Source organism: Rhodofomes roseus (genome assembly GCF_022264815.1).
Source record: "Rhodofomes roseus strain CIRM-BRFM 1785 chromosome Unknown C8Q71scaffold_2, whole genome shotgun sequence".
Classification (NCBI taxonomy): domain Eukaryota; kingdom Fungi; phylum Basidiomycota; class Agaricomycetes; order Polyporales; family Fomitopsidaceae; genus Rhodofomes; species Rhodofomes roseus.
In genome coordinates this window covers 817,629-836,906 of record NW_025952958.1, presented here as the reverse complement: position 1 = coordinate 836,906, position 19,278 = coordinate 817,629, and the positions used below count along the sequence as shown (strand labels likewise).

Below are 19,278 nucleotides of genomic sequence, written 5' to 3'. Positions count from 1 at the left end.
AGTTGACGCGTTCGAGCGCGTTCGCGGTCCTTGACGCGTGAGGTCACACATAGGCGCGACATGTCACACTCCACTGGCGTCACACCACTCTGGCAGCCTCACAGAAATTTGTGGCTCGACACGACAGTCCCATATAATTGGCAAAAATTGTACAAATAAACAACGACTACGTAGATGATATAATACACTTGAGCAGTCGTATGAGGGTGTGCATTTACAAATACATAACAGAGCATATACCGACAACGATAACATAGCGATTGGATCCACATCTATACCACAAGAATAATGTCGCAGCATTTACTGCTCTTGAACGGCTTGTGGTTGCCTACGAGGACCTTTGCTCTGCGCACGAATAGTAGTCGTCCTTTCGGGAGCGTCCGGGTCAATGTCGAATGTGACACCAGGTCGACGCCGTCGCCATGTCCCGCGGTCGGCGAAGTCGGCTTCCTCCTTGTTCCTCCACTCCTGCGCGGCCGTCATCGGGTCTCGCAGAGGAGGAGATAATCGGCCCGCGGTAGAACTTCTGGTAGAGTCAGCCCCTGTGACCGTATTGGCCTGTTCACAATGAAGCGTCAGCTTGTTGCCTCCAAAAAATAGGCATGAAATACTCACCACCGTTCCATCCACTGCCTCGACGGATGCTGCCGAGACCGTACGATGCCGCTTTGACAGCAAGCGGAATGGACTGAACATCTTCGTGGGGCTTCTACCATTCGATGTGGGCACCGTGTTCGAGGACGGTATCCCCATGCCCGCTGACGGGACAGTCAGATACTCCACCGCTGGGGCAGGTGGTGCCGCTTGCGAAGGCACGTCAACATGCTCCCGACGACGAGGCGATGCTACGGCATCATGTATCTCAGGCCCAGGCCGCGCAGATTGAGCGGGATTTGCAGGAGGAGGCGAGCGCACGCTGGGCGCTGCAGGCGCCGAATCCTGGCGCTTGCGGGGGCGTACCTCACGCTGGAACTCCGCAACGGTCTCCTGCATGGGTTTCGGTGGATTGGACCTTGAGCGGAAGAGGCTGATACCAGAGAAAAATCCTCCTTTCTTACGAGAATCTTTGTCCTTGTCCTTGTCCTGGTCTTTGGACAGCTTCTGCTCTGTTCCCCTGGACCGTGGGGGAAGGAAGCTCGAGGCATTCGAGTGCTGACGGGGCAGCATCGAGGGTGCCAAGGATGAAGGTGTGAGTAGGAGATCCTGCTCAGAGGCGGCCGGAGCTGGTTGGGTAGCTGAGCGACTCTTGGTATGCTGCGTGTTCGTCTGGACAGTCAACGGAGGACGGGTTGCGCTGGCCGGATAATGTGGCTCGGACGCGGCACGTGAATGGTGAGTAGGAGGAAGGGTGCTTGATTCTTGCGCGCGACGAGTCTGTTGCGTTGGAAACGTGCCTGAACGCGGTGGCGCAGAGGATGGTGGTACGACGGACGGCTGATACGACGGAGACGAGACGTCATATTGCTGCCTAGCGTTCGCAGTCGGCGCCAAGGGTGGTGCAGCACGAGGTGGACGCTGCGATGAGGCAGCATATTGGTCTGGCGCGCGCGCACTGTAGTCCGTGGTCGGTGGTTGATGGTGTCCACGAGCAGTTGTTGATTGGGATTGTACCATCGAGACGGGAGCCCCTCGTGGAGACATAAAAGACGAATCATGCGTAGGTGCAGAAGTACTGGTGGGAAGCGAAGGTCGGGAGGACTGCTGTATGCTGTATGGCTGTGACGCAGAAGTCGGTGGATTGGGAACCGTAGATGGTGCGCGGAACGGTATTGGTATCGGTGCAGGCGAGCGGTATCGAGTAGGCGGTTCTGGGTATCCTGACAATACATTAGGTCGTGCAGTTGGGGTCGTGTCCGGGCGTGAGGAGGCGTGAGGCTGCAGGCTACCAACACTAGTACGATGGTTCAATGTTTGTTGGTTATGCTGAAGACTGGGCGAGTATTTCGAAGGACCGTTTTGCTGAATCGTATCGGTCGAGCCATTCCTGTGCGTAGGCAAGTGAGACGACGAGTACTGCCTGGGTGTTGCATCAAGCTGCGCTGTGCTCGCGACGCCCGGGGAACGCCCGACGTAAGTTTGAGGCTGGCGATTAGGGGAATGTCCTCCGATGCCCTGTTGACTGGGGTACCCTTCTTGGGGCTGCCGCGTGTCAGCGTATCGTGCCGGCGGCGGGGAGGACACTCCTCCAGAAAAAGTGGCGGACCACTGGGCCTTGCTGTCGGGTCCAGCGGTTGGTGGACGAGCCGGCGCGAATGTTGCTTGCGCCACAGTGATCGAATGCGCCCCAGGAGAGAGTACAGAAGCCATTTTCGAATTCGAAGAATCCTGCGCGATATTGGTCTGGGCTGAAGGGAACGTTGACGTCTGATACTGGACAGACAGGTCCACTGGCCGCGCCCGAGGGGTCTTCTCGTCGGTCTGAGAGGTGTTTGTGGTCGCTACGCCAGGGACCCCATATGCGCCAGGGGCAGGCGCGCTACCAACATAATGCATGGGCTGCTGCTGCGCGTTTGCTGGCGACGGTGGATATGCACCTGGAAGACGCACATCCGACGTCGAGTACTGTGGCGTGGAATGCGGTTGCTGGCCAGGAGCATAGGCGCCCACCGCTGGAGTGGTCGACTTCTGCGGATAGGCTCGCTCATAATCCCTCTGAGTCGCTGCATACCTCGTCGCAGGATCTGTAGCCTGCGCCTGTGCTGTCGTGACACTTGCAGATGACATCTTCACCCCAGGACGCGTTGAGGGCGGTCTGGCGATACCTTCGACGGATCTGATAGCCTGTTGCACAGGATGAAGGTAGCCAGAGGCCGTGCCGTTGCTATGTGCATTTGCGATACCAGATTCGCCGGAGCTGGGTTGTTGAGCAGTTGCAGGAGCCTGAGTAGCATGGCGAGACCTCTTCGGCGCGTCACCGTAGTGTGATGCATACTCTGCCGATGTCGCAGGGTATGTGTGCGGTTCGTACTGGCGCGCAGGGTCCGGATACGCTTGCTCGTGCGGGCGATTGACGGTGGCCGTGCTCGACGATTTAGGTATCATGAGCGGCGTTTGAGGATCTGCCGGACCCTGCCCAGCACGAATACTGACTATTTGTGGTACATGACGTTGAGAGGTCAGACCTACGGGAACAGTAGGCTGGCCTGGGGGCGGCGCAGAAGTATGCAACGAACTTGACGCCGGCAACTGCGCAGCCCCTACGGGCCTGTACGCTGAAGGGTCCTGTGGCGGTGCCGCCTGCTGCGTGGACACAATATTGAGAAATTTATGCTGATCATCGATAAAGCTATACGCGCACCTGCTGCGTACGGGATGCTTTATAGCTTGCCGCGAACAGCTGGGCCTCTGTAGGCTTCGTCGTCGACTCAGTGGCGGACTTCGCGTGGCCCGGAAGGTCAGCATGTGCCCGGGCATGTTTGCGCTGCGTTGTTCATGATCAGTACAAAGGAACAGAGCGTATATATGCAACCCACGCGGTCTCTCATGCTCTCTCGCTCTGTCTCACTCCCAGATGGGGCGTGGGCATCCCTGTGCTCCTTCGTCGCATGACGCCGCTCAGATGGGCGATACTGTGGAGAACGGTAAGTTGCCGCAGCCCATACATATTAGCATACGACTCACACGTTCCCTTAGCGAGTGTTCCTGTTCGCTGCTCGACATCCCGGACTCTTGGCCACTTCCCTGTCCCGCAACTCGTTCACGATGTGACCGGTGATGGCGAGTAGAGCTTTTGTCGCGCTCTGAACTTCGCTGTGGCACAGCCATAGGCGCGGACGGTGGGTCAGACGGTCGCCGATGAGCCGCTGCTTGAGCCGCTGGGTCGTGGTAAACCATTGAAGCACCGGACGCCGCATAGCCATTCGGAACTGCAGCATGCTGCGCCGTCGCTATTGAGGACTGGCCCGTTTGCCCGGCATACCGACCCTGTAAGACAAGGTGTCAGTAGATCGGACGACCATGACGAATGATCACTACTTACCGATGCTGTGGGCAGTCTATCATCGACCTGTTGAGGCCTATATGCTGTTGTATTCGCCTGGACATGCGATGAGGCTCTCTCGGCCGCCTTGCGTTCCTCCTTCCTCCTACTACTTTCACGCTCCCTGGTCCGCTCTGAATCTCGGTGCCCTTCTCTATCTCTGCTCGCGCGTTCGACCTCCCGGTCGCGTTCCCTTCGACGCTCTCGATCGCGCTCTTTCTCTTTCGCCCGCAGACTCTCGGCCTCCTGCAGTTTTGCCTTCGCCTTCTCTTCCCTCCGCCTCTCCCTCTCTCGCTCCTTGTCGCGATCCTTGTCGCGCTCTCGACGGTGTTTAGACGATGAAGTTTCGCCGACTGCTTGTGAGGGGTCAATATAGTATGCCTGAGTCGACGCCGGCGCCTGGACCGTGGCCATGGTCGGGTACGCTGAGCGTGCATGGCGTGCGCTCCTGCTATCCTCGGCCATGGCTACACGCTCGTTTGATGAGCGAGGGCTTGGCTTATCTGTTTTGGTCCGTGCGTACGACCGCGATGTGTCGTCAGCGTAGTATGCTCCATGGGTCCTCGACGACGGCGTAGCTACCGGCGCAGCACTAGACGTTGCATTCGCCCCCGGATACGTGCCGTGGTACGAGGTAGACGGCTGCGCAGAGGTACGATGCTTGCTGGACGACTTGCTATGCGAGGTCACAGGTGCCGAGGGAGCCACAGCGTCTGATGTCTCTGCCCGCTTTGAGGAAGAGCGATGCTTGCGGTGGCCATCGGCGGTGGTCTGCTCGGCGTTGTGACGCTGGGTGGAGGCCATGGCCTGGCGCGAATATCCGGGTTCAGGTTCGTTAGGGGTCCATGACGGGGCATCCTCTTGTCGTTGAGTATGTGTAGTTCGTGTTCGATGCCGACTGGTCATGTCCAGTCACAAGAATGAATGGCGTATGTCAGGACGGACGACCGAGGTGGGTTTCCGTCTAGTTACAGGTGGGAACAGCAAGAAGAGCAAGAAGTTTGGGAAGAGGTTGCGCGGGAAAAAGCAGAGGACGGCCTTGTCAACATGAGGCAGAACGCTCGCCGGGAAGCGACCCACTTGCGGCCTGGGCGCCATGGGCGCTGCGCTCTGCGTCCTGTGGCGCTGTCTTGTTCGCGCCCATCCACCGGCAGTTCAGGCGCAACGGTCGGACTTGCTTGTTCGACGAGGCTCAACATTGTTCTCATTGCAATCCACAGTTGGCCCACTCGCTCATTGTCGCAACATTTCGTGTGAACTGTTCGGTGGTCGAGACCCGCTGCATGGGCTGAGCCACCTATAATAGACTCAAACTCGGACTCACATCGGTGGCATTGAGCTGCTGCGTGCACGGAAGCCAAGGTGTTCGTGCAGGGTTCCATTAGACTCTGATTGGCGACGACGGCCCAAAGCATAGGAATCCCTCTATTGGATGAGAACCCCAGCATGTCGTCAGTCAGCAAACCTTGTGTTGGGCCTATTCATTCGGAAGCCCGATCGGGTGGTGAGACGAGTACGCGCGCCCGACATAGGGCCACCCACTATGCCAATCTCGACTGAATGTCTAGGTAACTGGTTCGGTATACCTACTTCGACAACTGCTGCCACCCGACGCGATAGCAACTGTACATGGTTGTGATTAATGGACGCAAGCACAGATTCCCAATACATAAGGATACATGCGTGGAGCGAACAAACGGTGCGCTTGATCAGTGCGAGTGTCAAGTCCGAGATAGTCCCCCGAGTCCTTCAATCGTATGCGGAAGATGATTTCGTTTTCACCGTATCCCTCTGCCCCCCTTATCGTCCTCCCCATCCGTTGAGTTGGCCGCGCAACTTCGCGTAAATGGCAATCCCGCGCCGCCGATGGGCCACCTCGGGAGGCCGTACGGGGACAATGGGTGACTGCACTGTGTCTGAGCTACCGGCAGACAACGCATAAACCAGGTTTGCGACCTGCTGCTTCAGGTCATCCACCTGATCCTTGAGCTCGCCATTGGCGGGTTTCGGGTCTTGAGCGTCGTCTGCCCTAATATCGATGACTTCTCCGTTATACGTGCGAGCGGGAAAAACAGGCCAGGCCCGTACGCTTCTCGGTGAGAACGGCTCAGCGTACGAGCCTCGCCCACCCGGCGAATATCCTGCCACCGTGCTTGGTGCAGGTGTTGGATCGATGATTGGCTTGCCGATGTATGGTTCTATCTTGAGAGCGCTCTTTTCGATATCGCGCCCGCCCACTAGTATAATGCGCCTCCTTCGCCTCCTGTACCACCAAAAGAAGGCGCCACAGAAAAGGGCAAGCGCGCTGACTCCGCCTATGACCCCGCCAGCAATTGCTCCCTTGTTGACGTTCGAAGCTATACGAACCCTGAGCTGACCGTGATTGTATGTATGTAGTGAGATGCTCACATGTGGTAGATGTGCCAGATGTGCCAGACGAATTCTGGCCACGGTCCGAAGAAGAATGCGGATAATCGCCATGGTGTCCCCAGCGAGACCGCCTGCTTCCTCTGCCAGTCGAGTTTGTGCCAGCGGTGCTATTCACGAAGCTGGTCCAAGCTAACTCGTCAACCCGGTTGACATGTTCTCGGACTGGTCACTCACGTGTACATGGCCCAGTCGAAAAGAAGGACAGACGTATTTGGATCCTGCACTGGCACCATCGTCATAACTAGCGTATGCTCGGCATTCTCTAGTTCCGTCTTGTTGTAAATTGTGACATTGTATTCGACCTCTTCCTGGGCGGGGTTCGGTACATGTACGAACGTCCCCGATGCCGCGCCATCCAAGATAAAGCTGACATTGGTGAAAGCGACCATCGGCGGCGGGAGGGCGTTCAGCATGATACCATACACCCAGATGGCAGTTCCTGTAAATCCGTTAGGAAGGACACGCTCCACGGCGGACGGCAGTCCAACGCACCGGTGAATGTTAGAGTGATGTTGTGAGCCGTCGAGTTTGACGACGAATTTGAGGTTGCATCATGCCAGGATGCATCAAAAGTCAAGTTTGCTTCTGGATGAGCTTCACAGACCGAACAGGTGGGTCCGTAGTTCCAGTTGTTCGAGTAGACAGGCAAAAGACCCGTCACCGAATCACCATAATAGTCGTCGATTGTCCGATTGGTCGCAGTCGCGGAAATACGCGTGGAAAGTAAAGAGAGAAGGAATGGCCAGTAGGCGAATAACAAACACGGCAGAGACATGCTGCCAGGCCAGCTGGCGGGACCAGTGCTGCGCCTAGAAAGAGGGTACACGACGAGCGAGCATACGTGGATCGCCGCTCAACCACAACGTTTATGAAGGAAGCTCCGCGGAACGCAGGCGCCCTGCATCTATAGGAGCTAAGAGACCAGAAGTGATATCCCCGAGAAGACGTCCAATGAGGTTGCAAGTCGCCCTTAGTCCGCGTAGCCCTCCTCACTGTGGAAGCTTTCCTGCGCCAGCTACCGGATCGCGTAGTACGCAGAGGCCATTACTGTATTATCGCGGAGGCCATTACTGTATTATCGCGGAGGCCATTACTATGTTCTGCACTCTCCATCGAGGAGTCCATAGAAGGAATCGGTTTACGACCTGCGGCAGCCTTCCGAGCGCGGGATGACATACAATCGAAGAGCGCGAGTGGTCACTGATCTGATATGGCGGTCCGCAATGCCAACGGAATGCTCGACCTTGGCAACAACGCGCCATATTTGCCTGAGCTGACCGCGAGTGGCATCTCCATCTGTCATAGCAGTCTCATGGCCATGAGTGCGTTGCCCGGGAACATGATGGCAGTCGAACATACCAATGGGGATATCGTACATTTGAGGACTACAGCTAGTACCCCTGGTATGTGCATTGTGGACGCAGCAAGGCGGTTCGTTGTGGATCAGTGGACCGACGTACGGCATTTGCGGACTCGAACTGGACTCAGAGTCAGAGACCTATGCGCACAAGCAATTGAGGAGCCTAAGCACGAAGAACACACTAGCGGACTACCGCGCTGTTAGGACATTTTGCGGTTGGCGGGCATCTCGGGTACACTTCTACTCCAAATATAAGCTGACAACCAAGTAGGGACCTTCGTGACGAACGAGTCCAGGTCCTGTAACAGTTGCCTATCCACACGAAGCGATGACAGACGCGCATGTACTCACCGGTAGTCGAGGCCATGCAGTGTAGTGACACTGCGGTCCTGCACCAATCAGACAAAATCACAACAATCACATTTCTTGAATGATTCCTCATGCCTCTGTTCAGGGAGCGGATCGTCACCGTATGCCGGACACAACATCGCCGACGACCAGACAAAAAGCACGTCGCACTGCTTGGCAGTGGGTAAGTCATTGCTGATAACCAGCCTGTATTATACGCAAAACTCGACGCAGTCGTAAGTGACAAAAAGTACATGCATAGATAAGCAAAGATGTGAGCCAACAGTGTGACGCGACGACAAAGTGAGTCTCCCGGCGAGGGGTCAACGTCGTCTGCAACACTCCAGCGTTGCCGACAAATGCAGGATACATCGCCGCCAGATCCCAAGACAGGACCAGACGGGAGCCCTGGCAAGCCAGCTTGCTTTTACACAATTTTGACTCATTACCGACAGTAGACAGCGGAAAGGCTGGTGGAAGCAGAGGCTTCCCTGTCGAGACAATTTAAGGATCGTGTAAAGTTTTATGGACACTCACAGGACACACGATGTTGGACCGCAGCCGGGCCAGCAATAGAAATAATATCGCCTTTCACGCTCTGCTTGCATAATCAGCACGACAAGTTGAAGCAGATGAATATCCATGGCACTGGACGAGGAGAGAAAACATGGGAAGAACAAGGAAGAGGAGGGCTCTGGGGATTATAAGGGCGACGCGCACATGACCGCGGGCATTTTTACCACGGCTTGCTCAGACGGCACCGCCCGACTGGCCACAAGCTGCGACCCCTGCAGTGCGCCCGTCGTGTCTATCTTCGCGTCTACCTGGCTTTATCACACCTGCAACTGCTCAGGAGGGTCTTGCTTCGTCACTACTCACTTGTGCTCGCTGATCGCTCCTCAGCCTTGCCATGGTCCGTGCCGCAGACTTTCCGCTCTGCCTGCTGCGCTGACTCCCCCGCGCATGCGTCATAGAGCGATACAATGGAGGTGATTGACGAGAAGGTGAATGGCGGCCCCCCCATGGAGGTCGAGGAGATTGTGTCTGTCCGCGATCGTGAGCCGTGCCACTGCCAAAGTACTAGGAGGTCGCTCATCCGCTGTGGCAACCTTGCTAGACGACGCGTTCGCGGCGAAGCATATGCCCGACCTCGGCCATGACGTGAAGGAGTTCAAAGTGTACTCATGGCCGCTCACAAATTGGAAGAGATTGGAGAAGAAGATTACAAGCCCGGAGTTTGAGTGCGGCGGGCATAAATGGTGCGTGCATAGCTCTTCGGGCGCGCTTTCGGACTGATTCCGGTGCTCGCAGGCGAATACTGTTGTTTCCTTTTGGCAACTCTAACGCACCTCCCAATGATACTGTATCGGTATATCTCGACTACGCTGACCCCAAGCGAGCACCAGAGGGTTGGCATGCTTGTGCTCAGTTCGCGCTCGTTATCTCAAATCCTCACGACCCCACCATCTACACTGTTAGTCGTACGTGTCTTATTCCGTCATCCCTCGAGGCGTTCCATGCTGAGTAATACAGACGCGCACCATCGCTTCATTGCGGAGGAGTGTGATTGGGGTTTCACGCGCTTTAGCGAGTTGCGCAAACTCTTCACCGTTCAGGAGGGCCACAGTCGGCCGACAATCGAAGACGAGGCCGCTGAAGTGAGCGTCTTCGTTCGTGTGCTCGAAGATCCCACAGGAGTGCTCTGGCATAACTTTGTCAAGTAAGGCTCAATGATTTGGCATGTGATTAGTAATCCGACCTCATGTTGCAGCTACGACTCGAAGAAGGAGACTGGTTATGTCGGGCTGAAGAACCAAGGTGCGACATGTTACATGAACTCGCTCCTACAGTCGTTGTTCTGCACACGCTATTTCCGGAAGGCAGGTTCCCATGTCTATTCTTAGTGCAGAAAAGCACTGACATTGGCCTCTTCAGGCTGTTTACCAAATACCGACCGAGGATGATCACCCCACGGAAAGTGTCGCGCTGGCTCTGCAGCGTGTCTTCTACCACCTACACACTTCGGACCAGCCTGTTGGTGAGCCATCATCACAGAAGGGGTGATAGCAATGTCTCACATATTGGCATATACGCAGGTACTACCGAGCTCACCAAGTCCTTCGGCTGGAAGTCGCTAGATTCCTTCCTGCAGCATGATGTACAAGAGTTCAATCGTGTACTACAAGACAAGCTTGAAAGCAAGATGAAGGTAAGGGGCTGACGACCGGAATGACGCCACCGCACGTACTGATGCCGCACCGTAGGGCACTATAGCGGAAGGCGCCATTCAGAAGCTCTTCGTTGGCAAGATGAAGAGCTACATCAAGTGTGTCAATGTGGACTTTGAGTCATCCCGAATTGAGGAGTTCAATGGTATTAGTAACCTTCACTTTGTTGCGTTTGTACCGGCTGAACATGCAATCATAGACCTCCAACTCAACGTGAAGGGTCAGAAGAATCTGTACGACTCATTCAAGGATTACGTTGCAGTTGAAACCCTGGACGGTGAGAACAAGTACATGGCGGAAGGCTATGGTCTGCAAGAGGCGAAGAAGGGCATCATCTTCCAGTCTTTCCCTCCAGTCCTCCACCTCCAGTTGAAGCGCTTCGAATATGATATTCAACGCGACGCCATGGTCAAGGTAAGCTTACGATTATCTCGTATCATCTGTAGCTCAACGCGGATGTGTAGATCAACGACCGCCATGAGTTCCCATTCGAGATCGACCTCGGTGAGTTCCTGGACGAGACGGCTGACAAGTCGCAACCATGGGTCTACAAGTTGCACGGTGTGCTCGTACACTCCGGTGATCTGCACGGTGGCCACTACTTCGCGTTGATCAAGCCCGATCGCGAAACGAGATGGCTGAAGTTCGATGACGATCGTGTAACGCCCGTAACCGATCGGGAAGTCCTGGAGGAGAACTATGGCGGTGAGGCGCTGAATGGCTTGGTTTCGCCCATGCAGCGCAACCAGGTGCGAGCAATGAAGCGGTTCACGAACGCGTACATGTTGGTGTACATCCGTGAATCGGCTATCGACGAGGTCCTTGCACCGTTCAAGGAGGAGGACACTCCACCACACCTCAGTGCGTCAGAACACTTACCCGCATATGGCATATACTGACTGTCCGTTGCTCGTAGAAAAACGCTTAGATGAGGAGCGGCTACAGCTCGAGGCCAAGAAGCGCGAGCGCGAGGAGCAGCACCTCTACCTCACCGCCAAGGTCATCACCGACGAAACATTTGCCCACCACGAAGGCTTCGACTTGGCTACCTTCGACGAGCGGAACTGGCCGCCATCTGACCTGCCCACCTTCCGTGTACTCAAGAACGAGACGTACAGCACGTTCAAGCAGCGGGTGGCACAACACTTCAACTACCCTGAGAACCAGATCCGGTTGTGGGTACTGGTGAACCGGCAGAACAAGACGGTTCGGCCAGACACGCACATACCGGAGAATGAGCCGGCACTCAGTAGGTGACATAGGGACTGGTTGAGTGCAAATGTCTGACTTCTCTTCACAGCGGTTGAGGTCATCCGGAACAACATGGCCGTCCGGCAACAGAACGACCTGCGGCTATACCTGGACGTTCTTCCCGACCCCACAAAGGTTCGCTGCATCCTTGTTCTGTACAGATTGGCGACTGAAGGCGTTGCTAGTCGGACGCTCCCCAGGGTACTATCATGATCTTCCTTAAGCACTTCGACACGTCCAAGCAGACGCTCTATGGTGTCGGCAAGGTCCATGTGCAAAGGGCCAGCAAGGTCAGCGACCTTGTGCCGATGATCAACGAGCGATTGCGGTGGACACCCGGGACGCCATTGAAGCTGTTTGAGGTATGTCGTTTAGACAACATCATTTTCATGACGACACTGAGGATTGCATGATGAACACCAGGAAATCAAGCCTGGCATGATCGAGCTCATGAAGCCCAAACTCACCTTCACCCAGAGCGAGATCCAGGACGGTGATATCATTTGCTTCCAGGTTGACATTTCCGAGAAAGAGTATGCTGACCTAATCACTCTCGCTGGTCCTTACTCACTATACCTGTAGACACGACCTCGAGAGCCAAGGCCTTTACTCCAATCCGATGCAGTACTACGACTTCTTGCAAAACAGGGTCATGGTCGTCTTCAGGCCGAAGTTCGAGGAGCCGGATCACGACCATCCGGAGTTCAGCCTCATCCTCAGCAAGAAGCAGAACTACGATATCGTATGTGTGAAGTCATCTCTTTTGCTGAATTGACTGACCCTCGGCGTGCAGATGTCCGCGAAAGTCGGCGAACACCTACGACACGACCCGATCAAGCTGCGCTTCACCACGACGCACGCATCGAATGGCACGCCCAAGTCGATCCTCAAGCGGTCACTGAACCAGAGCGTCGCGGAGATCATCTCGCCGACAAACTACGTCAGCCCGCAGGCGACGACGGTGATTCTGTACGAGAAGCTCGACGTGAGCATCGTCGAGCTCGAGACGAAGCGCAGCCTCAAGGTCGTCTGGACGGGGATCCAAAACAAGGAGGAGTCGACGCACCCGTTCCTGCTGCCCAAGACGAGCATGGTCCACGACCTCGCGGACCACCTCGCGAAGCAGGTGAAGCTCACGCCGGGCGGGACGGGCAAGATCCGCGTGTTCGAGGTGTCCAAGGACGGCAAGACGCAGAAGGAGTTCACGGGTTCCGAGATGATCGGGAACATCCCGGACCCGGTCGAGCTGTATGCGGAGGAGATCCCCAAGGAGGAGCTGGAGGCGGACGACGCGGACAAGGTCATCAGCGTGTTCCACTTCTCCAGGGAGGTTTCCCGGACGCATGGCGTGCCCTTCCGGTTCGTCATCAAGCCGGTGAGTAGACATCACTCGCGTCAGTGTGATGTACGGCCACTGATGGTCGATAAAGGGCGAGAAGTTCTCTGACACGAAGAAGCGTCTGCAAGCACGCATAGGCGTGACGGACAAGGACTTCGCCAAGTACCGGTTCGCTCTGATCCAGCAGGCAACCTTCAAGCAACCGTCATACATTGAGGATGGTGGGTGCACTGCTCATTCTATCACGTCCCATAACTCACAGCTGCTCCTGCAGATGACACGATCTACGAGCACAAATTCGCTCCTGAAGACTGTCTTGGCTTGGATCACATCGACAAGTCGGGGAGGACGAGAATAGGGGCGGGAGAGAAGGCGATCGTCATCAAAGGCTGAACGGACTTCATCCCTGCTCTATCATCGACTTGCATCGTTCGGTTCGCTCTGGTATTTCTACTCATCACATGTACACTGCCCTCATTACCCCTGTATGACCCGCATAGACGAGAGTACGATGCTCTTGACCCTATTGCGATACGACTACTGTGAACATCGAGAGGAATAATGACTGTATATCTACTTTCGTTTCTTAGCCTTCTTTGACTGTTGTTGTGTGTGTGATGAGCTGCGTGTTCGGAGGAAGCGTAGGTGAGCACTACTCACAGACTTCGACGGAGAGCGAGGCGACGCGGGAGAACCGGGGCCCTCGCTGTCGCTCGCAAAGTTCTCGGTACTAGCACTCGGCGGGGCCAAGCTGCTTGAGGACACGGCAGATGCAGGGGTAGGGGGCACCGGCGTGGCAGGTGATTTCGGAATAGCAGACACCGGAGTGGGTACCGCCGATGCAGGAGTAACGGGCGTGGCAGGAGTAGAGGGCTCAATGGCGCGGTGAGAGCTCGAGGACACCCGGCCGTACTTGCGTTCTGCAGGTCATGCTCAGTAGCGAATTCGCGCCTGAATAAGTGCATCCTGACCTTTCTCCACCCTCAGGGCGGGGATGCGCTCCAGGAACGATCGCATACGCTCATTGGCCATCATCTCGGAAGCGGTCTGGAAGATGACTTGACCCCAGCCTTCGACATACGAGTTTGCCTCTGCAGCGACTTCCAAAAGCTCTGCCTCCATCTCCTTCTCTGCGCTGAGCAGGCTGTTCCACAGATCATCGCCAATTGAGCCTTTCTGGAGGAGAATCTGCAGAGCGGGCTTGTCCTCGCGGAGACGGAGGATGCGGGTGACGTCCGTCATGGCACGGCGGACGAGGGCCGCTTTGAGGAGCGACTCCGGAGCCGGCGGGTCCGTTTTCTGGAGGAGAGATATGTAGAGATCGCGTTCGCGATGCTGCGTGAAGTAGGGTTCGTAAACCAGGGCTGCGAATGTGCGCGATGTCAACGTGTGTGGCCGTGACTACATCGACTGAGACGCGCACGTACTGGCATTGCGCTTTCTGTACCAGGAGCTGAATGCCCAGAGACCGCCAAAGACTAGGACGACGTAGAGGATGGGGACCAGTATCGACGCCATGGTCGATGGCTGGAGGGAGGAGAGGCAAGGAGGACGGCGGTCTGATGCAAGTCTGATGCTTTGTGCTGGATTTGCTGGCACGTCGGACGCGTCGTGGCACAGCGCGTGTCATGAACTGCCTTTCTGGGTGGGCGTCTATGGCCTCATCCGCGTTTCGTCGTTTGTCTCGGTGGCTGCACACTGCATGCACTGCCAGTGCAGCTCATTCGTAGGTCTGTTGATGTGTCGTAAACATAGACGGCTGAACAGATTGCAGAATGCTGCCAGGGACGACTCCAGGACACCGGCATCCAGGATATGCTGTCATACCGGGCCAGACACGCTGGGAGAGGTCATGAGAGCAAGAAGATATGATCTTGTCCACGGTCCTGTGATTCCCTTCGGAACGGGAACGACGCGGCGGTCGCTGTATTCCCCTAGGTCAGCGGCGTTCTCAATGACCTCTACAGCCCGCACAATGCCAGCGATCCCGTACGTACGCCGTCGCTTGCCAGGTGCTAGGCCGCGCGGTTCCGTACAAACTAGGAAGGCGTCGGTGATGCGCCCCGCCCGCTCGAATATCGCTCGGTGCGGCGCCGGCAGTCGACTACCCGTCGTAGCCGGTGTGTGAGATCTCGCTAGGTCCGATCCCCTCGTCCGATGCGGCACGTCCCCCGCATTACACCCCGTATCCCAAGCGGGGTACGCGCCCAGCTGCCGAGCTCCCTATAAGCCCCCGCTCGTTCTTGTTCGCGTCCCAACCGCCCCTTGCATTTCACGCGCGACCTTCATCAGCTCCCTGTCATGCTTGGTCGAGTCTCCCTCCCACTCAAGTCCGTCGCACGGCGCAGCATCAGCAGCCAACGGTATGCATCTACCAAGGTCAGCTCCCCTCTGTTCAGGTCCAGGAGCATTCGACTCATGGACATGCACGTAGACGATACGGGAGGCACTCGAAGAAGTCATCCCCGCGCAGCAAGCTCGCCTTAAGCAGCTCGTTCGTGACTAGCCCCTAGGAGCTAAGACCCAAGTCACTGACTGCGCGATAACTTCTAGAAAGCGGAACACGGGCAGACCGTCATAGGCGATGTCACGGTCAGAAACCTGGTCAAGTAGTGTCACAAGTCGCTGACACTGCAGCTAGGTCGAGCATGTCATCGGCGGTATGCGCGGCCTCAAGGCCATGCTCTGGGAGTCTTCAGTCCTGGACCCAATGGAGGTACGCAGACACACATCTCGACAGCTCACACTTCGTTAACGTCTGCTGTTACAGGGCATCCGGTTCCACGGTCTCTCCATCCCTGACTGCCAACAAGTCCTCCCTGCCGCCCCGGGAGGCAAGGAGATCATCGCCGAGAGCATGCTCTGGCTGCTCATGACCGGTAAGGTCCCGACAGAAGCCGAGACCCGCCAGCTTTCGCGCGAGCTCGCAGAGCGAGGTGAGCTGCCCGACTATGTCGTCCAGCTCATCGACGCGTGCGTCCGTTCATTCCGCTTTGCAAGGGCATGGGTTCTGAGACTGCTGTAGGTTGCCGCAGACGTTGCACCCGATGACGCAGCTGGGCATGGGCGTCGCTGCGCTGAACAAGGAGAGCAAGTTCGCTGCGGCGTATGAGCAGGGGATCAAGAAAACGGAGTATTGGGCGCATACGCTGGAGGATAGTATGAACCTTCTGGCGCGTCTGCCCGCTCTGGCGGCGAGGATATACCGCAATGTCTACAACCCCGGTCAACCCATCCCAGGAGTGAGCAAGGACCTCGATCTCGTCGGTGCGCACAAAGCTCTCAATCCAGGGCGTGCGGGAGGAGCTCAACGCACGATGTAACAGGGAACTACGTGAACATGCTTGGATACGGGAACAACCACGACCTGACCGAGTACCTCCGACTGTACATCGCACTGCACGGCGATCACGAAGGTGGAAACGCGTCTGCACACACAGCCCGTAAGCTTCTCTGCTCATCGGTCTCTAGAGAGCTTGTTCTAACATGTTGATGCTCATATCCACAGACCTTGTCGGTTCGACCCTCTCAGATCCATACCTAGCGTACTCCGCCGCGCTGTTCGCGCTCGCAGGACCGCTGCACGGGTAAGCGAAACCCTCGCCCAATCTGTCTGGACCACGCGACTCACGGCAGTCCAGCCTGGCCAACCAGGAAGTCCTCCGATGGCAGCTCAACATGCAGAAGGAGATCGGCGACAACGTCTCGCACGACGACATCAGGGAGTTCCTCTGGCGAACGCTCAAGAGCGGACAGGTAGTGCCTGGGTGAGCTCGTAGCGCTCTCATAATGCTGTCGCAGGGTGTTGATAGTCGGTGGGATAGCTACGGCCACGGCGTGCTGAGAAACCCGGATCCTCGGTTTATGGCGCTCCAGAAGTTCTGCGAGACGAGGCCGGAGTTGTTGAAGGACCCGGTGATCCAGCTTGTCCAGAAGGTGTGTATTTGGACGACTCGTGTGGCTGGTGTCTGACTGTGGGCGATGTAGACGTACGACGTTGCCCCCGGTGTGTTGAAGGAGCACGGCAAGGTTGGTGACTCGACATTGCGATGCAACCCTCGTCGTTAATGTGTCGTCCTCCTAGACGAAGAACCCGTATCCCAATGTGGATGCTGCATCCGGATGCGTGTTGTACCACTATGGCCTGACCCAGTTCAAGGTACGCCCCTTTGCCGTATATCCCACCGGCATGTACCAATTGCCCAAACACTCAGTATTATACCGTGATCTTCGGTGTGTCGAGAGCTCTAGGTTGCCTAACCCAACTCGTATGGGCCCGAGGTAAGCACGAACAATGCACAACGAAAGCTGCTTATCCCCCTGACGCACCGAACAGCACTCGGGCTGCCCATCGAGCGACCGAAATGTGAGTATTACATACACAATTTTCATTGGAATTCGGTTCGATGCTGACGGGTACGCGTGCAGCACTGTCTATGGACGTGATCGACACTCTCGTGAAGAGCTCATGAGGGGAACTAGCGATTATAAATATGGCGTAGGAGATGGGGTATGCGAGTGCGAGCGGATCTTCGGGGATTCGAGGGGAGGCCATGTACTAACAAGCAACGAGGTCATTCGGGAACGGTTGTGTGTACTATACATAACGTCATTGCGTGCTGTCTCTCTGCACAGTCCTGAGCGACGGGCGAGCGAGCAGTCTGAGTGAGTATGGAGATAGACCGGGGGCTGGACGAGCGGTAAAGAAACGGGGCGAACGAAGCAGGATTCAGAGTTAGAGAGTCGGTATCAGGCCAAGGAGGAGGGCCAGAGAAGAGACGATGGGCGCTGTACAGACAGGAACAGTAATAATAAGACATCGGAAAGATGATACGAAGGATGTCCAGAACGAGGTGTATACAGGGTATACCAGTTCTCGAATAGCACTTGCACCCAATACCAGTGAAACTGTCCGCAAATAGCCACCAGGGCCTCCGTCGCTAGAACCGCCGCGGTGGCTGACCCTGGGTCGCGGGCGGCGGGCCTCGATACGACCCTGGTGCACCGAACGCGCCGTTCGGAGGGAAGCCGCCAGGCTGCCCCGGGGGACCCGGCCGAGGCTGTCCAGGGCCGGGGGGAGGGAAGCCGCCAGGCCCGGGAGGAGCGAAGCCCGCAGGTGGGGGACCGCCGTAACCAGGACCGCGCGGCGGGCCCTGCGGGGGGAAGCCTCCAGGCCCGGGAGGAGGGCCCTGTGGAGGGTATCCTTGACCTGGTGGCGGACCGCCCTGAGGTGGGAAACCTTGTGGCCCGGGTGGTCCTCGCATACCGCCAGGCATGGGTCCAGGATGAGGGCCGGGTCCGGGAGGCCCGCGCATCGGTGGAGGGCCCTGGCCTTGGGGGGGAGGCATGGTGTTCGCCCGCATGGGCTGGCCGGGCATCGCTGACAATGCGGGACCGGGATCACGGAGGGCGACTGGGGCAGGACGGCCACCGGGGCCTGCCGGGGGATGGCCGTTCGCACTGGGCGCGGATGGCGGTGGGGGATTCTTCTCGGCCGCCTTGATAATCTCGTCGCTGCATTGTCGGTAAGCTCCAGAGTTGGAAGAGATAGCGGAAAGGCATCTGCACTCACTCGAGTAGGTTAAGAGCAGCGCAGAGGACCACCCACTCGACGCAGTCCTCGTTTCCTTCTCCGAGAGTCTGCCACACAGCCTTCTCCTCCGGGGTCTTACCAGTGATGCTGATACGTGTACCACCGCCATTCGGACCTGGTGGGTTCTTCATGATCTTGCCGAACTCGATTCGTTTGGGCGGGATGTTGTGACCAGCATACGCGAAGTAGAACATGCTCCAGAAGGCTGCATTAGGGTTAGGCTTAGATATCTGGAACAGAGGAAGGTCGCTCGAGTCTGGAGATGGTAGAGAAAGCTTGTAGATGGGTGACAGAACTCCGGTGTTGGCAATCGACCATTTGAGGTTGCGAGATGCCTCGCAGCGGACAGTTCTGGTAGAGCCCTGGTGCTGATGTCCGGGATCCGACGCAGTCGTCTTTCCGTTGGCATTCTGGCGCGGAGGAAAGAGCTTCGCAACGCACAGATCGCCTTGCGGCGAAGGGGTAAGAAGGTAGTTCTCGGTATTCTGAATCCGATGTATCAGCGGCCCAGCCTCGTGTGCGAGCTCATCACGCTCACGAAGTTCGTATGCAGGTACGAGTACAGGATGTTAGTCGGTTGGCCTTGAGCGCGGGATATCAATGGCCTGCACAGGTGACCTTTGACGAGCGGTGCTTACCATGGGGCGTCACGATGAGCGTTGGCAGATGGTTTGGTATCGGGGGATGGTTCGGCGAGGTGTACACCGTGTATATGGCTGTAATCACGAGCGCCGTGAGCAAGCGAGGGGT

The 19,278-nt window shown here is 56.8% G+C and overlaps 8 protein-coding genes across 8 annotated transcripts; 2 read left to right on the top strand and 6 right to left on the bottom strand.

Moving 5' to 3' along the window:
- Window positions 1–101: 101 nt before the first annotated feature.
- Window positions 102–3,324, bottom strand: C8Q71DRAFT_213588 (uncharacterized protein). The gene is made up of 3 exons (XM_047917058.1): window positions 3,299–3,324; window positions 619–3,237; window positions 102–558 (listed from the first exon to the last, which is right to left on the bottom strand). The coding sequence occupies exons 2-3, from the start codon at window positions 3,040–3,042 to the stop codon at window positions 301–303; spliced, it is 2,682 nt and encodes an 893-aa protein (XP_047783689.1). The 5' UTR covers window positions 3,043–3,237; window positions 3,299–3,324; the 3' UTR covers window positions 102–300.
- A 284-nt stretch (window positions 3,325–3,608) lies between these two features.
- Window positions 3,609–4,980, bottom strand: C8Q71DRAFT_213565 (uncharacterized protein). The gene has a single exon (XM_047917057.1). It carries the CDS (start codon window positions 4,883–4,885, stop codon window positions 3,782–3,784), a length of 1,104 nt encoding a protein of 367 aa, XP_047783688.1. The 5' UTR covers window positions 4,886–4,980; the 3' UTR covers window positions 3,609–3,781.
- Window positions 4,981–5,500: 520 nt separating this feature from the next.
- On the bottom strand, window positions 5,501–7,486 carry C8Q71DRAFT_213407 (uncharacterized protein). The gene is made up of 4 exons (XM_047917055.1): window positions 6,902–7,486; window positions 6,584–6,848; window positions 6,389–6,528; window positions 5,501–6,336 (listed from the first exon to the last, which is right to left on the bottom strand). Exons 1-4 carry the CDS (start codon window positions 7,182–7,184, stop codon window positions 5,780–5,782), a joined length of 1,245 nt encoding a protein of 414 aa, XP_047783687.1. The 5' UTR covers window positions 7,185–7,486; the 3' UTR covers window positions 5,501–5,779.
- Window positions 7,487–7,768: 282 nt separating this feature from the next.
- Window positions 7,769–8,784, bottom strand: C8Q71DRAFT_733729 (uncharacterized protein). The gene is made up of 3 exons (XM_047922351.1): window positions 8,655–8,784; window positions 7,941–8,341; window positions 7,769–7,887 (listed from the first exon to the last, which is right to left on the bottom strand). The coding sequence occupies exons 1-2, from the start codon at window positions 8,759–8,761 to the stop codon at window positions 7,951–7,953; spliced, it is 498 nt and encodes a 165-aa protein (XP_047783686.1). The 5' UTR covers window positions 8,762–8,784; the 3' UTR covers window positions 7,769–7,887; window positions 7,941–7,950.
- A 316-nt stretch (window positions 8,785–9,100) lies between these two features.
- C8Q71DRAFT_794033 (cysteine proteinase) lies at window positions 9,101–13,328 on the top strand (the record flags this gene model as incomplete). The annotated part of the gene is made up of 18 exons (XM_047925517.1): window positions 9,101–9,173; window positions 9,235–9,376; window positions 9,429–9,598; window positions 9,651–9,837; window positions 9,889–9,997; window positions 10,053–10,155; window positions 10,214–10,326; window positions 10,382–10,490; window positions 10,545–10,759; window positions 10,810–11,206; window positions 11,262–11,594; window positions 11,646–11,731; window positions 11,782–11,958; window positions 12,020–12,129; window positions 12,179–12,338; window positions 12,390–12,971; window positions 13,027–13,156; window positions 13,210–13,328. 18 exons carry the CDS (start codon window positions 9,101–9,103, stop codon window positions 13,326–13,328), a joined length of 3,315 nt encoding a protein of 1,104 aa, XP_047783685.1.
- Window positions 13,329–13,508: 180 nt separating this feature from the next.
- C8Q71DRAFT_853175 (Pre protein translocase subunit Sec66-domain-containing protein) lies at window positions 13,509–14,453 on the bottom strand (the record flags this gene model as incomplete). Its single annotated transcript, XM_047926911.1, has 4 exons — window positions 13,509–13,535; window positions 13,596–13,855; window positions 13,907–14,299; window positions 14,363–14,453. The coding sequence occupies 4 exons, from the start codon at window positions 14,451–14,453 to the stop codon at window positions 13,509–13,511; spliced, it is 771 nt and encodes a 256-aa protein (XP_047783684.1).
- Window positions 14,454–15,150: 697 nt separating this feature from the next.
- Window positions 15,151–17,641, top strand: C8Q71DRAFT_213222 (citrate synthase). Its single transcript, XM_047917054.1, has 15 exons — window positions 15,151–15,314; window positions 15,370–15,429; window positions 15,489–15,527; window positions 15,577–15,651; window positions 15,706–15,908; window positions 15,961–16,202; window positions 16,262–16,378; window positions 16,444–16,522; window positions 16,577–16,702; window positions 16,760–16,871; window positions 16,923–16,964; window positions 17,020–17,094; window positions 17,150–17,216; window positions 17,272–17,301; window positions 17,364–17,641. Exons 1-15 carry the CDS (start codon window positions 15,237–15,239, stop codon window positions 17,405–17,407), a joined length of 1,389 nt encoding a protein of 462 aa, XP_047783683.1. The 5' UTR covers window positions 15,151–15,236; the 3' UTR covers window positions 17,408–17,641.
- Window positions 17,642–18,503: 862 nt separating this feature from the next.
- C8Q71DRAFT_698954 (uncharacterized protein) lies at window positions 18,504–19,251 on the bottom strand (the record flags this gene model as incomplete). Its single annotated transcript, XM_047920044.1, has 3 exons — window positions 18,504–19,013; window positions 19,067–19,110; window positions 19,167–19,251. Coding segments are annotated over 3 exons (639 nt in total), but the record flags the coding sequence as incomplete, so codon positions are not given.
- Window positions 19,252–19,278: the final 27 nt, after the last annotated feature.